At 41.3% G+C, this 16647-nt stretch overlaps 2 protein-coding genes across 4 annotated transcripts in view; one reads left to right on the forward strand and one right to left on the reverse strand.

Moving 5' to 3' along the window:
* Positions 1–1900, reverse strand: part of Stg-1 (stargazin related protein STG-1) — a 78804-nt gene extending 76904 nt beyond the window's left edge. The window contains exons 1-2 of the mRNA XM_046610791.2: positions 1772–1900; positions 441–629 (exon numbers count right to left, since the gene is read on the reverse strand). The gene's annotated coding sequence lies outside the window, so the exon portion shown is untranslated. The remainder of the gene's footprint in view (positions 1–440; positions 630–1771) is intronic.
* Positions 1901–3737: 1837 nt separating this feature from the next.
* LOC124213119 (pro-resilin) lies at positions 3738–15888 on the forward strand. 3 transcript variants are annotated; one of them, XM_046614034.2, is made up of 5 exons: positions 3738–3889; positions 6369–6450; positions 8762–8899; positions 9032–9124; positions 14675–15888. In XM_046614034.2, the coding sequence occupies exons 2-5, from the start codon at positions 6378–6380 to the stop codon at positions 15640–15642; spliced, it is 1272 nt and encodes a 423-aa protein (XP_046469990.1). In that variant the 5' UTR covers positions 3738–3889; positions 6369–6377; the 3' UTR covers positions 15643–15888. The 3 variants fall into 3 exon arrangements, with proteins under 3 accessions (XP_046469990.1, XP_046469992.1, XP_046469991.1); XM_046614036.2 differs by having other exon boundaries at positions 14693–15888; XM_046614035.2 differs by lacking the exon at positions 3738–3889 and adding an exon at positions 5399–5453.
* The last annotated feature ends 759 nt before the right edge of the window (positions 15889–16647 follow it).

A 16647-nucleotide genomic window follows, 5' to 3' on the forward strand; every position in this document is an offset into this window, starting at 1 on the left:
TTCGGTAAGTTGAGGATTGACTGGAGAGCCCGGTGCAAAGGATAAATGAGAGCCAGTTTTTTTTTTTTTTTTTACCACCCCAGTGCAATCCGGAGGGAAAACTCATCAGTGCCGCAGAAAAGTCGATAAAATGCAGGGTAACGTATTTTCTTTGTTGCACTTTGTTCCGTTGCCTTTTTCTTTTTTATCTTATCGTTTGTTTTTTTTTTGTTTTTTTCTGTTGTACCCCTTCAGCTTCGCCAACTGAGAACTAGCCAAGCTGTTGTGCCACACCTTGTGAAAATATTGCTGGCACGTCGTAAAACTGAAAGCGGTAAAGTGAAAAGCTGCCGTGATAAAATGTGAAAACACAGGCTTGTTATGTTGCAATGGCGCTGCACCGCGCCAACTTGACGAGAATTAATAACTCTTACCGGTACGTGAGAAAAATGAAAACTCACTGTTTCGGTGCTGCATCGGGTAGTTTCCGTGAAAGTTGCCACTCAACGCCGGTAAATAGGCAACAATAGATTACGCATTGAATGCCAGGTATACGGAATGTAGATCCGGTTGCCTATCTCCTGGCGCTGAACGGCGACTTTTACAGAAAACTTCTGGGTTAGATAATCGATCATTCGATAGATGAAAATCTGTAATTAGAAGTAAACATTATTGGTATAATTTGGAGAACGTTATACTTCTACTCTTCGGGTTGAAATTTCGTCAACGTCAAGTGTAACGAAGTGTGCTTTAAAAATCGTAAAGACCCGATGATCTGTGATAGTTTTTTGAAATACAGCAACAAGAATATAATAATTTGTAAGGTGTTGCATCGGATGAGCCGAAAAAAATATTCCGCCATACGTGATCCATCGATTTCTGATTCTCCGATACCGCATCTACCCCCAGCGGTTTATTATACACCACACGCGGATGCTAATTTTTTCAATTTACATTCGATCTCTCGGTCGCGAAAATTCCCAGAATTGAATGACATTTTTCGGTGGTACGTTCGACAGATAAATAAATATTATACGCGTAGGAATAGGAATCAGGGTTTATTGTTGTCAGCATGCGCCCCCCGCACAGAAGTTTGGGGAATTTAGCGTTTTACGCTTGTCCTCCCTTGACTCCCTCTCTGTACTCCCCCAAAAAACTTTTTTCCTCGTTTACGGTACCGCGGGGTTGGTTATTGGCATACGGCGAATATCGCTCACTCTTGTCAGCGTGGATCATGAATGGGGGAAATATTTTTGCGGAAAATGGCAACCGCCTCCCGTCACTCCTACAATTCACTCGACATATTTATTCGGTCTCTGCCCATGCGGTGGAACCTTTTGTTATTCAGATCATGCGGCGTTATGCAAAAGAGGCGAAGGGTGTTTGTGCAACAACGGCAACAACAATTACACCCACCGAAAAGGAACCGAGTAAGAAAAGGAAGCTGCTCGGTTACCCCTGACGTGTGTTACATGTTTTTTGTTCTACCATTTTAACATTACATGAATCAGGTGTCAGGTCGATTTTTTTTCTCTGTTCAGAGTGAGAATAACGCTTTTTAATCGGTTTTAAAATAACACTAACAAAAAAAAAGAAAAAAAAACTTTGAACAAGTCTTGCATCGTGATTTATTACAGAGAATAGATATTGATAAAAAATATTCGTGTGTAAAACGTATTGCACGAGTCTACTGACGAAATTTCTCAACAAAAGAAAAACTGAAGAAAATTATTAGTTATCACTCAGTGAATTTTGACAGGAAAGTATGAATAATCATTTTGTATTCTGGTACCTGGTTCCTCGCAGTTTCAAGATCTCGACGCTTTCGTGGTACTTGGAAGTGAATATCGACCAACAAATATACCGACGAACAGTACTCAGATTTTATTTAATAATTTTGATAAATCAATATCTTATCAATTTTATCTGAAACTATCGACGTCGCCGACTTGAATAGCATACTTGTTTGTTTCAGAACTCCTTGGCACTAATATCTTCTTGCTTCGACGAAGTCTCATCTTCAATAGGCACCGTATTACTTCACAAGCTGATTCCAGGGTCAAGGCTGCTGTACAGATATCGCAGGTTATCTTAATCAGGCAGATGTTGCGTAGACGCGAGCTTGATGCGACGTTCCCGGTAATTGTTTTCATTCCGGAAAAACATAATGAGCCAGATCGGGTGTCGATCACGTACACTGAGAAAAATTTCATTTGTTATAGTAACTAGAAAAATTCAGTAAAACAGGTATCGTTAAAAACATTCTGTGAGTATTGTTGGGATTACAAAAAACGAGGTACGCGTCAACGTTTTACGCTATCGTCGATCCTTTTTTGGTAATTGCAACGCAAAATCAGTTTCTGAGGTTTGCTCTACTTGTTTAGTTAAATAAGGCTTTAACATCAATTTATCGTTGAACAAGCCCTCAATTGTAGCAACGGTTACAAGAAAATATAGTAACAGTGATCGTAATGAGAAAGAATAGTAACGAATACTAGACCTTCTGGTAACAGCTGGAAAACTAATTTTCATTTTCTACCTAGAACTATATTTTTCGACTGTGGTAAAAAATGAAAATAGTCAAGTACTGAGCGATAACCGGAACTAAAAATTTCTCTCGGTGTACAATTGTATTCGCAGACAAACATATCCTACCGCAAGGTTTTTGATGTTGAGAAATTAGAACCCAATTTGCTTCATCCATGTAGAAACTTTCACGCCGATATTGCCACTCAAGAAACGGACGTTCGATGTACAGTTTCGCTATGAAATAATGCAACAACTTTTCTAAAATAAATTCTCGCTGCTTCAGAAACGGCGTACTCCAACTAATGAGTTCTATCAATACGAGCCTCAAATGAAACGAAAACAATTGCGAGAATGTACCACTGAAAATAACAATCATCCTTTGACGGGGTGTTTCTTCTACACGTCTGAGGGATCAAATAATTATACCTAAAAATACTGTCGAGTGATGAAACGGAGGGTATAACAATTGGGGTGTAGGAAATATTTAAACGAGCAATAACAAAATTTATCACGCGTATCAATCCCACGTAGATAAAACAGATGTATCGTACCTATAAGAATAACAAATAAAATTTTCTCTTCATCAATAATAATTTATTTCCTCAAACAACGTACAATAAAAACGGTTTGCATCATGTCGTTGACAAAAATATCCAACAAAACTAGTATAATTGCATCTGGAACATTCCTCCCCCCCCCGCCTTACGCGCGCTCAATGACTTCTCCGCAGTTAATGATGTGATCGGCTAACTTTTCAGCACGTCACAATCGTGACGTCTTCGAAACTCCGCCGTTCTCTTCTGTGCCCAAGTTCGCCACTCGTTCTCTCTCTCTCTCTCTCTCTCTCTCTCTCTCTCTCTCTCTCTCTCTCTCTCTATTTTTTTTTCTCCTTCTCTCCCATAGCTAGGCTAGTTCTACCGACGTCCTTGCCTCTTCCAGACCTTCACTCTTCCCGTTTCGTGATCTCCCCTCGTTTCTCTTCGCCTCTCGCAACTCCGCATGCTCAGAGTTCGCGCCGCGTCGCAGCCGGTTCGATTCGCCTCTCTCCTCTCCTCTCCTCTCTCTCTCTCTCTCTTTCTCTCTCTCATTCTCCCTCGTCTTATTTCTATGATAGTCTTTATCCGTCTCTCTCGCTCCCTTCAAAACCGCCGCCTTCTTCTCCGTCGCACTTTGGCCGCCGGTTACGTTCCTCGGCGTCGCGGCGTCGGTCTCTCTCTCTCTCTCTCTCTCTCTCTCGTTCTCTCTTTCTCTCTCTCTCTCTCTCTCTACGGTCGGATATTCGCTCGCTCTCACATTTCGGCCATATTGGATACCGTGAGCCGTTTCAGACCTCAGTGTCACAGTAACATTGGTAAAGGATAGATCGCGCTCTCAACGCACGGTGAGTTATCATTGTGCTTATTTCTGAAAAACACGCGGTTTAAATAATCCTGATAAATTGCGACTGTATCGTTTCGACGTTAAACTATTTCCCGAAAACATTCAACGATCAATCGCTGCATGTGGTTTTGGTTTAATCATGAAAACAGACTGATTTCTATCCCATTGTATTCTCTTAAGTCTCTCGTCGTGTAACAGCAAAAGCTGGTATACTTCCAACGGCGGGAACACAATAATTTTTCGCATTCTGCGACGTAAAATTTTCACCAGATGCTGAGATTGTTCATATTGCATTTCGTTCGTTTGCATTCATTCATTCATCCACAGTTTCCCCGTGTTTTTTTAGAAGCTGGTTTAACCTTGACCGTGAAATCTGGCTAATTGTAAAACACAACTTTTTTTCCGGCCACAAAGAGACGAAAACAAAAAGGAGAGAAAGGGGAAAAAAATTTGGTTGAGAACATAAACCGATTTATCATTTGTTGTCAAACTTCTGATGACCGGTTAAGCTTTGAAAAGTTTTCGGAAATTGGTTAAACTTTATAAAGAAACGTACGATACACACAAATTGTTCACTGATAAATATCAATCAACATATATTAACGAAACTAGACCAAAGCTGGATATCGATCGTCTCATTCTAATCCTGCGCCATGGAACATGACTAACTAAAATATTTTCAGTCCGACGTGCTAGAATATTTTGTTTTCAAACTTTGACCCCGTAACCGCGTCCATTATGTACGTATCTGGACTTTGACGACAGTTTGCGATAATTTCTATAAAGTTTATCATCGTTTTTCCGCTGCTAATGGCGCGGCTCAACGAAATGTAACAACAAAAAAAACACTCTGGTCAAAATCGTTGTGCAACGTGCCGGTTAATCGCTAGGTTACAAAAACATGACATAGCGATATGTGCGTGTTTTTTCAATCATTCTTTGACTTTTCGATTTTTTACCCTTCACATATCGTCACGCGAGTCCGGCGTGTGTATCCCATCATTATTATTTATAGAACCATTACTCCTGTATTTTAACGTCGTCGTGCCACGGAAGTCACCGATTAGACTGATTATCGTTCTCACCTGAGTTTCTGTTTGCTTCCAGTTATACTACCGCGAGCACTAGGTCTTCTTTACTTTTTCTATTTCTAATTAATATACGCAGCGTTCACGATTCGACCTCGAGTCGAACTTCTTTATCTATTATTAATCGCGTCCAACGCAGTTCGTAACCTTACATCCACGGTTTAAATTCCCCATGCTTTTCTACAGTAGGACTTATGGTATGTTCATTACGTCGTTGCAGTAATATTCACACCGAATCACGGTACGCAATAGGTGGGTTACGTTACTCTGGAACAACGGTCAGTCGTCTTGACCGCGATTGGATTCCTTTGTTTATCCATTTCTTAGACTATATCGTCCACCGTTTCGATATATTGTAATCACCCACTTATCCGTATGACTACGTGCATACATTCGTTATAAAACGAGAATTTCCTCGCAGGAACATCAGTTGCTAAATACTTACCAGTACAGTTCCACTTCTCTTGAATTTTTGAGGTCAGTCAAGCTCGCCAGAGACGCTCGTATCGAGTTACTTCTCTTCTCTTATTTCTTATCGCTATCATTTTCTGTCTCGTCGTACGTACCTCGCATGAGTTTCGTGGTAGCATTTAATAACGCGTTTATAAAACTACTGGATCAGACCAAGTCGCTTCTCTGGATCGTTGTTTTACCAAAGTTTATCCTTGTCTATTAAAACGTGGCTGGAGACCTCTGAAATACTGTAACGAAAAAGTCAAAACAGTTCTTTAGACGCTGATGCTCATTACCGAACAGCTACTTTCGACTACTCGGTCGTCGGGTGAGGAGGACCCGTTTTTTAAAGGAAAATAAAGACTCGCAATTATCGATTCAGCCGTTTCGAGCATTCCATTTAACTTTTAGCTGGAGGCATTTGCTGACTAAAATAATTTCGCTTAGCTGTGCGAATGTGTTCTGAACAAAAATCCCGTTCCTACGTTGATTATAATCGTCCCATTATTCACTTCCAGTATTTAGTGTCAAGACTTTATTCATCCTCTCGGTTAAATATACGCTCCTATATTGTATAAAATCAGGGCTAAGGATCCCGCGGATCAATTAATGAAAAATTTATCGTCACGTTTTATTCTCCTATTGTTAGACACTCGCAAGTGTAAGTGGTCGTCAACAAAAGACAAACATTGCAATAGTTGACTCAATAAGTTCGATGAATCAGCGCATAGTTGAAAAGGAAATGAACATTCCATCACATACCGCACATTTTGCAATTTTGGATCGTTTCATTCGCTGAATTGTAACTCCGCGAACAATTTTGAGCAACGAAATTTCGATAATTGTTGTACAAAAGTCTCAGGCTCCGTACTCGATACGATAAGAAAACAACTCGCAACTCTCTCACTTGGCTGAAATTCTTTCTTTTCTTTGTTTCAGCCAGGAAAAATGCTTCGTTCGACGCTATGTGGCGTCGCGGTGCTCCTGATTACGTCACTGGTAGGCGCCGCTCCGTACAACAGTAAGTATCTGACGTTGCAATATGCGTCATTAAATTTCTAACAAGAAACATTCGCCGTATTTTGGCTTGGCGATTGAGAGGGAAATATTGCACAGTTTTGGTCGCCCGTATCTTTCTGCGGCTTCAAATTACGAAGAAAATATACGTAGTCGCATTGAACATAAAATAACATATCGTCAGTGTTTGAGTTGTTTGACAACACCGTTTTGCAATCCATTTTGCGGACGATTTGATTCGATTTTATTAACGCTTTTATCCTTCAATTGTTACGACCTTTGAATCGGTCTGTTTCAATCACGAGGCGGATGGAAATTTAAGTGCAAATTTAATACTTGAAACTTCCTGGTCTCCATTTCGCAGTTTAATGCCTTCAAAAGAATTCCGGAGTGTGAATATGTAATTATAATTGACGAAATGAGAATCGTATGATTTTCTGAACAGTTTATACGAATTGTAAAATGAACTCTTACTTAATAACCTTTCAAATATTTCCCCGAACTTTGACACGAATGTGTAATTTCTAGTAGCGAATAGCGACCGGTCTATTACTTGATTAACCCCATGGATCGTGTCGCTTGAGTTAGCTATGTATAATTGCGTTTAAAACTTTGTCACAGCTGCTCGACGCGATCGATTCGTTTAATTAACACATATCCGTGGCTAATTAATTACCAATATTGAATACAAGCGATAATATCTTGGCCTTAGAATTTGAGAAACCTGAATTCTCTATTCATTATTTACAGCACGGATTTTTCATTGTCAAATTGTTTTTGCTGGTTTGATAATGGTTCGTGAGATATTTTGTCGTACATTGCAGTCACGTGGACAACGAATCGCGAATTGAAAATCATCTATGGAGTATAAATTTTCCGAATTGTTCTCTATAATTTCTTTGTATTCGTGGGGATATCCAGGCTTGAAGGACAATTACTCGGTTTTGCGCACCGCGCCTGATGCACTTGCAATTAGATCGGCGACGGAAGCAGCGCGAGTGTCGGTTTCTAAAAATATATGATCGATCGAGGGTGCGATCAGGTTATACCATGTTTGCCCAGCCATAATGGGATAATGCAGCTAATCATAATCCCATATATCCAGAGGGCCTCGTCAATTTTCAATTATTACACCGACCGCCCGCGTATTTCCCGGGATAGATTGAAAATTGTCAATTCGCAAAATGCGATCGAACAATCGAGGCGGTATAAAAGTAAAGAGTTGCGGAATTGCGAGGTGAATTGACAAGAAAATTAATCGTCAGCACGAATATAACTCACAGATGTATGAATATCGTAACATTAAAGCAGTAGGTTTGAATTCAGAATTGATGCGTATAAACTAACAAAAATGAATTTTAAAAAAATCTGATTTGAAAAAAGTTGGTACATGATTAATATTTCAGAAAAATGAATACGTGTAGAATAAAACTGGGACTCCGTTCCAAATCTGCAAAAACAGCTTCAGGTTCGGTTGCATTCGGGTGATTGTCGAACAAGGTCGCAACGGTAATTAAAAGTCCATGTAAGTGCGTACACGTTTCGTTGCCGTGCCTACCGATGTGGCCGCATTAAAAATTGACCGACGGTGTTTATCACAGCGAATCTCTTATCGCGTGGGGAAAAAGTTTTAAAACATTGATCAAAAAAATTCTTCATTATTGAAACAAGGTCGTAATCAAGTGATCTTTTCGTGCCGAACGCTACGTGACTATGGCTCTTTCCATTAATCGCGCGCTTTACCCACACCTACATTGACGCTGGTGTTGATCCGGCTTTCTGATTCTCGATTACGTAAGAATAATAGTAGCCCATAGTCGGAGGGATCGACGTAGCCGTGTAATTTTATTGCGTCGTGTGATAGCGAGATGTCTGCATGCGAGTAATCCGCATCTGTATACAACGTATTTACGGTAAAACACTTATTTTTCCGTTTCTTCATTCGCGTACAAGGAAAAGTATGTAGTCGTTGAATGCAGCTTCGTCACGTTTATTTAGATTAGCGAGGTCGGTTTTACCGAGAGTAATTACATATTTGTCCGCGGTTTCCTGGCCGAGCTGCATGAGTCAACAGCCTGCATACGCACCGTATGATTGACGTCACTGAATAACCCGCTTGCGGCAGAAAAAAGTCATACCCCAATTTATTCTCCTTGGAGATTTGTTAACCCAGAGTCGATGGCCGGGAATTTTTTGAATTTATACGAACCACCGTCAAGTTCATTGGTCAAAACTCTTGTATCACTTTTCTCACCGTCTCTATCCAAGTTCGCGGATCAAATTTATTGAAATTCATTGTCTTTCGCACCTTGCAGAATTTGGAAGAACGTGCAAGGACATCGGCTGCCGGAGCAACGAAGAGTGCGTCATGGAAAATAAAGACTGCGGATACAACGATAGGCAGGGTGATACTTGCGGACGATTCCCAACGTGTAAACGGTCGTCTGGTTCAAGTGAGTAATCGACCAACTCCGGGAAAAGAAAAGAAATCGAAGTCCGTGCCTGATTGCAAAAATAAGAATCATACGCTATCGACTGGCTTGAAATCGAATACCGTACACTTACACTTTTGTCTTTTCATACAGGCGAAAGCTGCACCTCACTCGTTTGTCCGGCTGGTCAATATTGCAGGACAGAAAATGGCAGACCAACCTGCGTAAGCACGCTGGGAGGACAAGGTAAGCTTGCGAATTCAATCGCTTCACTTATCCTTCGAAATTGATTTTTTTTTTTTTTAGGCGTATGTAATTTCTGTAGTGCAAACTGCAATGTGCCAGGTCTCTCGGTTTACTTTGACGAATAGGCGTTGATTTGAAAGTCTAATATTTTTGTACGCACTCACTTTTACACCTAAATTAGAGACTGGCACGGAAAAGCGTGTGTAAATATTTTCCAAGCAGAGAAAAATACTGTTTATTGTTACGAGAATGAGCAGCGTAAAAATCTAGAAATGCGCCTTTTTGCTATGTGTCGTAAAAAGAAGATGTATGATTTCGCAGAAATTTTACAATTTCAAACGAGTTGAAACATTCCTAATTTCAATTCGTTTCACGTTATTCCTTTGTTGACTGATTTATTCAAAATTCAACAACACTGCCCACTCTCGGTAATTAAATATTTTATTCTCATCACTCTATTCTGCACATAAGTTTGTACATTTAGTAGAAATTAGTCACGCATTTTCTGAGGTTTTATTTTCTTCTGGAGATATGGTTTCTTTTCGTTTCACGATTCTAATCAATCACATTTACTGTATATACACAGAAAATAAGATATGGGATAGATACAGAACAAAAGTTTTCGCGAATGATATTTGATATAAAATTTATTCACCGCTCTAGATCGCGTATTCGCATGACCAATTATTGCTGAATAACGATTGCAGTGTAAAGTCAACGATCTGCAAGTTTTATCGCGACACTGCAGTAAATAAGTAACCCGCATCAAACGGTGAAATATACATATACATAAAAGAAGAAAAAAACTAAAACGATACGATAATCGTGGGCGCAATGTACGTTCTAAAAATACGACGTCATGGTTGAATCTGATTATCTTCGTTATCCATCCCGTATTTTGGTAGCTTTGGTTCAAAGTTTCTCACACAACTGACTTTAGCATGGCTGTAATTTCCACCGTAACGGTGTTTGACCCATCTGAAAGCGATGCGCGTCACCTATCTCCCTCTCAATCACACCTAAAACGATCAACTCGCACTTAACCACCATCCCTCACTGTGTCACCGACTTTGACATTTTCACGTAATTCTACTCGCGCAAGCCTAACACCTTAACACACTGCCGGGCGATTTCGTTCGAAACGAACAGATTACGAGACCTGTATTCCCATATAATTTTTTCAAGAGCTTGATCAGAAACAGAATTGTCGAATCCCGAACGTAATCGCCATCAGTCTTCACTCTAAGAACACATCAATCGCGTATTATCTCACGGACGATGGTAACAATCACTTTGCTTCAACGAAAATTATCGCAAAAATTAACCAATGCGAAGTGAAAGATAACCGCTTCATCCTGACACGTAAATATCCACCACCTGCACCGCAATCACCGTAACCCTCGAATGATCGGCGGCTTGGCTTGCATGTCTAACGATATAATAATCCGGCTGTAGTGCAGCACCAGGAGGGAGGAATCTCGCATCAACCATCCCCATAATATTTTCAGGATACGATTCGGCCGGAGTCTCGATAGTGAATGGACAGCCCTCGCAATCGAACAATCGCCAAGATTCGCCGCCCGTAGTTTCGTCGAACGCGAACCCCTCGTACCCCCAAAATCCTTACTCCAACGCGAATGCGCCCCCGATTCCACCCCCGGGTCAAAACTACCCCGTCAACTCCGCGACCAACCTGGGCTACCCCCCCGATCCACCGAGCAACCGGCCAGCTTCCGGTTCCGGGTCCACCAACCTTGGCTACCCCGCATATCCCTCGAACAGCGGCTCCTCGACCGGAAACACGAACCTCGGCTACCCTCCCTACCCGACTGTGAACCGGATGCCGATACCCGGGCAGACCAGCTACCCTCAGTCCAACTACCCCCAGTCCAACTACCCCCAGTCAAACTACCCCCAGTCAAACTACCCCCAGTCAAACTACCCCAGCGGCTATCCACAGCCGGGAAATTACCCGGTCCAGCAATATCCCGGACACCAAAACTATCCGAACATTAATCAGAACCGTGGATACACTACTTACGATTCGAATACCGGGTACCGCAGGAAGAACGGATGTTCCGTAGCTTCGCCGACCGTCTCGCTTGTCCTTGTTTCATTCGCTGTGATCGCTAGATATTTTTCGTAATCTTGCGTTTGATACGCGGTTTATGGTGAAACCGTAACGAGTCAAGGAAACGAAAGTAGAGTTTTTCATGAACACGCACGATGTGCTTTTTATATACTACCTTTATTACACGTTGGTCTTTCTCTTTGGTTCATTCTTTTTTTCGTAGATACTTTTTAAATCTTACACTCTCTGAGAGTTGCAAATTTTACATTGGCCGTTGGATATTTGAAAAGTTAAAATTCCCCATGATTATTCAATTCGCGTGGCAAAGGATCGGGGTTCGATTGAAATCAACCATTCTTTGCATCCTTTGATTCGAATCCCTCGCGGAATTTCCAACCGTCCCGCGAATATAAAACCACTGTTCGAAACTCTCTTACGTATACCGTCCCTTGTCTCTCCTTCTGCAGTTCAAGGGGGTCGACACGATTTCGTCGTGTCATCTTCGAGTTTCGTGATTTTCATGAAAGAAGTCGCAGTTCACTCTCGTAAGGTTGTTCGATTCTACTTAAAGTTACAATCTACGCTGTGATGTGTAATTTAATTTACCGATTGCTTGTAATCTAGCCGAACTATGATTTGTCAATTACCTTTAAATACCATTGAAATTGTTAATACAATTTAGAACGTCGTTTGTACCTTGAGATTGTGAATTTCACTGCTCCGTCGCGATTCATCTTGCGTACGAGTATTTTATATATATTGTTACAAAGCGGAAAATTAAGAGAGGAAAAGGATTTATTTTGTGACGAAGCTCTCCTTTTAAAGTCTCGAGACAGACTGTTTTTACGATAATGTTGGTTGACGCAGCAACCTTATTCTTTCGAAAGACATAAGAGGTTTATAAACGTCTTTTATCTATGATGACTACTCAATCATTAAAAAGGGGGCAAAACGGGTGATTTCACCCTTTGTAACAATATGTTCAATTGAAGCCATGACGATATAGGAAACATCAGTGCTTCCGTGCCTTATGTAAGTTTTTATCCGTATGTTTACTGTTTCGTCTTCACAAGTACAGAGATTCGCTTGTACCTTTTAAACGTTTGTGAGAAAAGAAAGGGAAAGAAAGCGAATCGAATCGATCTTTGTTCTATAATTCACGTAGCTGCGTGAAATTCATTCATAGATATATCCTGGTAAGCTTCTATTTTGTAGTTTGTTGTTCTTATTTGTACTAACTGTTAATATCTTGCATAACATAGCTTCTTGCGTTGGAGAAAAAAATTGTATTAAAAACAGTTAACCGTCCATTTATGAAAAAGCTGTTAGGATGACTTTCTTTCTGTTTTCGCTAGTCTTTTTTTTCACTCACATTATACCGTAGATTATTATAACATGATTACAGTACTGACGACGAAACATGGTAGTGATTATAATGATGGCAAGAAGGAGAATATATATAGATTTACGACAAGCATACAGTATAATAATCAAACGTAAATATGAAATGTATATACATATGTATATTGTAATGGGTGCATGCATATTTATATTCCTGTATTTTTTATTATCGTACATAAATTAAATAACGAGACACGTGGGTCCTGAATGGCCAGATACAAAATTATCGTTGTTCTGTGTAAATCCCATACAAAAAAATTTTTTCGCCTTTATCCAGGATGTTACCGATCAATAATATAATCTGTTGCACACGAAGTCTGAAACGTAGTATTTTATATCTCCACAAGTTTATCGAACGTCTGAACTTTGACCTCGGGTCGTTTTTTAAACGGAAACAAATATTTACGATAGTGGCGTGAATCTACTTGGAATTTCCTCACCGTATCTCTTGATCTCTAGATCTGACCCGATACATTCGCTTCCACGTATTGGCTCATCCAATCGTTTCGATAAATCTACAACAAATATCGTTTTGAATTAATTATACCGCTCTCAAATACGCAGATATGAAACCGTAGAAACAGACTCGCTAACGAACCGTTTTGAAAATAGTCAGCAAAATTCTGCGAAGAGAATAATTGTTCACCGAATTCTTTGAAATTTTTAACTGTCGATACGAATTGGTAGCAGACCAAGACAAACAAAAAACAAGACAATTGTTCTTCGATGAAATACAAGGCATGTAATTTTTGCGGAGTATGATATTTCTCAAGATTGAAAAGGTGCGCTTAAATTCGATTATTTGAGAAGAGACGCCATTGTCGTAATGCAAACCTGATTACCGGCATCCGTCAATACCGTTCCTTAGATATTGTTCCACGGAGAGGAACCGGGGGTCGAGGGTCGTACCCATCTCGCAACATACCTACACCACCGCCGAGGACATCCTCGTTCGGAAGGACGACCGGATACTCGGGGAACCGGAATCGGATATACGGAGACGGAGGCAGGGGAAGATACGTGCCTCAACCGACTCCCAGCAGGAATTTCGGATACGGAGGCAATTCTTACGGGGGTGGTGCCAACCACTATACGACCCACACTGGGACGGACAGTCAGGGAAACAGAGTCTGGACCTTTTCTGGCTGATCGAGCGACCCCTTTTTTTGTATCGATCGGGCGGTAAAATGGGCCGCTGGAAACAGCCGAACGAACAATATGCATAAATATGAGAAGCCAGTCGCACTTGTGACAATGATCAGTGAAATTCGCGGTCGTGATAACGCAATTTTTTTTACACACATTGACCCGTCAGTTATGTAGGTTAACTTTAAAAACTAAGGTCGAATTCGCGAAGGTACTTATTTTTGCTACAATTCCTGAATTTATATACTGACGTGAAAGGAGAAAAATAGTGCCGCCAATTTTTTTTTTTTCAATCCGTTCTACAAGTGTCATAGATATTTTTGATATTACCGTGGATATTACTTACCCTAAATATGTGTACCTGTATTCTTAAAATTCTTAAGCGAATAATAAAAAAAAAAGGAAAAAATTATAAACAAAGGGTATAACGTTGCATTATCGAAATACGATGAGTGAAACGGCTTTCATCGTTTCATGTCACGTTCTATTTCCCACTTTAGTACAGCTTACAATTCTTTGTATATGTGTTTATCATACGTTTACTACGGTATTCATTTTCAAACAATCCAAGAGCTTTTATAACTCGCGAATACTGGCGCTATCGCATGATCAAACTATGGTGCATGATAATTTTTAAGAGAATGCCTACACGTAAAGAAGGCAGCATAACAAGGCTAACCAATTTAACAATTATCCAACTCAGCAAAAGTTAAAATCCCGCATTCGCGAATTGAAGAGAAGCATGTCACGGCCTCGAGCGAACTGCAGATTCGGCGAAGCTTTGCAAATTCGGTGTTCATTTTAACAAACATTTCGCAGAAAAAAAAACAAATATAATCACCTGTCGAAGTGAGACGCGACGAAGGGTGTTGGACTTTGCATGGCATTACAGGGGCTAGAAATCGAGGAATTATTTGGTAATTTGGAGACAGAGGATGAAATTCTTGCAGAAGATGGCACTGGGGAAGTTAACAGCATCTCGAAACGCCAGAGTGGATCTGCATCGGCGGACTCTGGATCCAGCTCCGGTTATCCACGCCAGTCTTCAGCCTCAGGCTACCCTTCTGGATCCGGCTATCCATCTTCCAGTTCCTCCGGGTATCCTAGCTCTGGATCCTCCGGATACCCTTCCGCACAATCGGGAGCCACAAGAACCTCTGGCAGCAATGCAAACTTGGGTTATCCCAGTTACGGTTCCTCCGGTTATCCCAGTTCCAGTTCATCTGGGTATCCTAGCTCGGGTTCCTCAGGTTATCCTAGCTCGGGTTCCTCCGGTTATCCTAGCTCGGGTTCCTCCGGTTATCCTAGCTCGGGTTCCTCCGGTTATCCTAGCTCGGGTTCCTCAGGTTATCCCAGCTCTGGATCCTCTGGTTATCCCAGTTCCAGTTCCTCCGGTTATCCTAGTTCAGGTTCTTCCGGTTATCCAGGATCCGGTTCGTCGGGATATCCTGGCGGTGACACAGCGGTGAGAAGAACGTCAGGCAGCAACGTTAACAGCGGGTATCCGTCCGGCGGATATCCCAACAATCCAGGACCCTTGCCTTCCCAAGGCCAAGGATACAATTCCAACTATCCCAATCAGGGTTACAGACCACCCGGTCCCGGGCGACCAGGTTATGGGCAACCAGGATATGGTCAACCGGGTTACGGGCAACCGGGTTACGGACAGCCGGGTTACGGGCAGCCGGGTTACGGACAGCCAGGCTATGGACAACCGGGTTATGGCCAGCCAGGTTACGGACAACCGGGCTACGGGCAGCCTGGCTATGGACAGCCGGGTTACGGTCAGCCAGCTCCGCAGTCGAACGGGTTTACCGACAAGATAACAAACTTTGCCAAAAATTTGGCACAAAGAGTTTTCACGCAAGCCATAGTCGATCGGGTGACTGGAAGGCAGTAAGGAATTTTGTTAAGCTTCGGCGCTGAAATTCGTGCCTTTTATAAGTTTCTATTTATAATTATATCAAAAGTCTGCAATTAGGTTTAATCGAAACGTAAATATTCGATGTTATACGATGCTAATTTCTTCAAGTCAGAATACTGCTATTTAACGTTTTACTAACTGTTTTGTTGTCCAGCTAATATTATTTTTAGGCAGTTTAACCTTCGATCTTGAGTAATAAAATACATTGTGCAATGCTGATAAGTGGCAATATCTCGTTCATACACGAATGAACCTCTGCCGACGGAAGTCAACGAAGACGGTCTAAAAACTAGATCGAAACGGAAGAGTGGCTTGACAAAGTAATAAGTAAGAAACATTTTGAATACTTACCGTAAATGTTTTCGTCTTGAACCCTTGTCTGTATAACGTGATATGTCAATTATCTACCGCAAGCTCAAACATGAACAAAGGTGTCAGGGATTTGCGTAAATGGGATTTGTTCGTCGGTATCACGACGTATTAAATCCGCCATGACGAGGCTGAATCGCGTTTAGGGCTGGTTATTTCGCAGCCCGGAAGATTGCCGTTGAAACGACGCCGACGTGGGAAAATTTTTCATCCCCGAGACCACATCTGGATTTACAAATCCAATATGGATTAAGTTTGCCCAGCGGACGGGGAACATTTCCGAGCTTTACACACGGAACTTAAGTCTTTCCACGAGCTGGTCAACCCTTATATACTCGCTGCCACAATAATTACGAGTTTTCCAGTGCACGCTGGGACCCCAACATTTTATAACCGTAAAAAATTTAGTCACGCGTTCTGTGTGCAGCACAAAAATCAGTCGTTTTTTTCCAGAATTACAGTTCGAACTATCGTCAAATACAAACAAAGAACTAATATTTCATCGTACAAGAATCGTGTTCGCTAGCTCGTTTTTTTTTTCGGTTTTTTTGTCGTTTGTTCAGTTCCAACAAAACTTACGTGGCGTACAGCCAACTTCAAAGAAATTGTCCC

The sequence above is a fragment of the Neodiprion pinetum genome, chromosome 2 (assembly GCF_021155775.2).
Source record: "Neodiprion pinetum isolate iyNeoPine1 chromosome 2, iyNeoPine1.2, whole genome shotgun sequence".
NCBI classification, from domain to species: domain Eukaryota; kingdom Metazoa; phylum Arthropoda; class Insecta; order Hymenoptera; family Diprionidae; genus Neodiprion; species Neodiprion pinetum.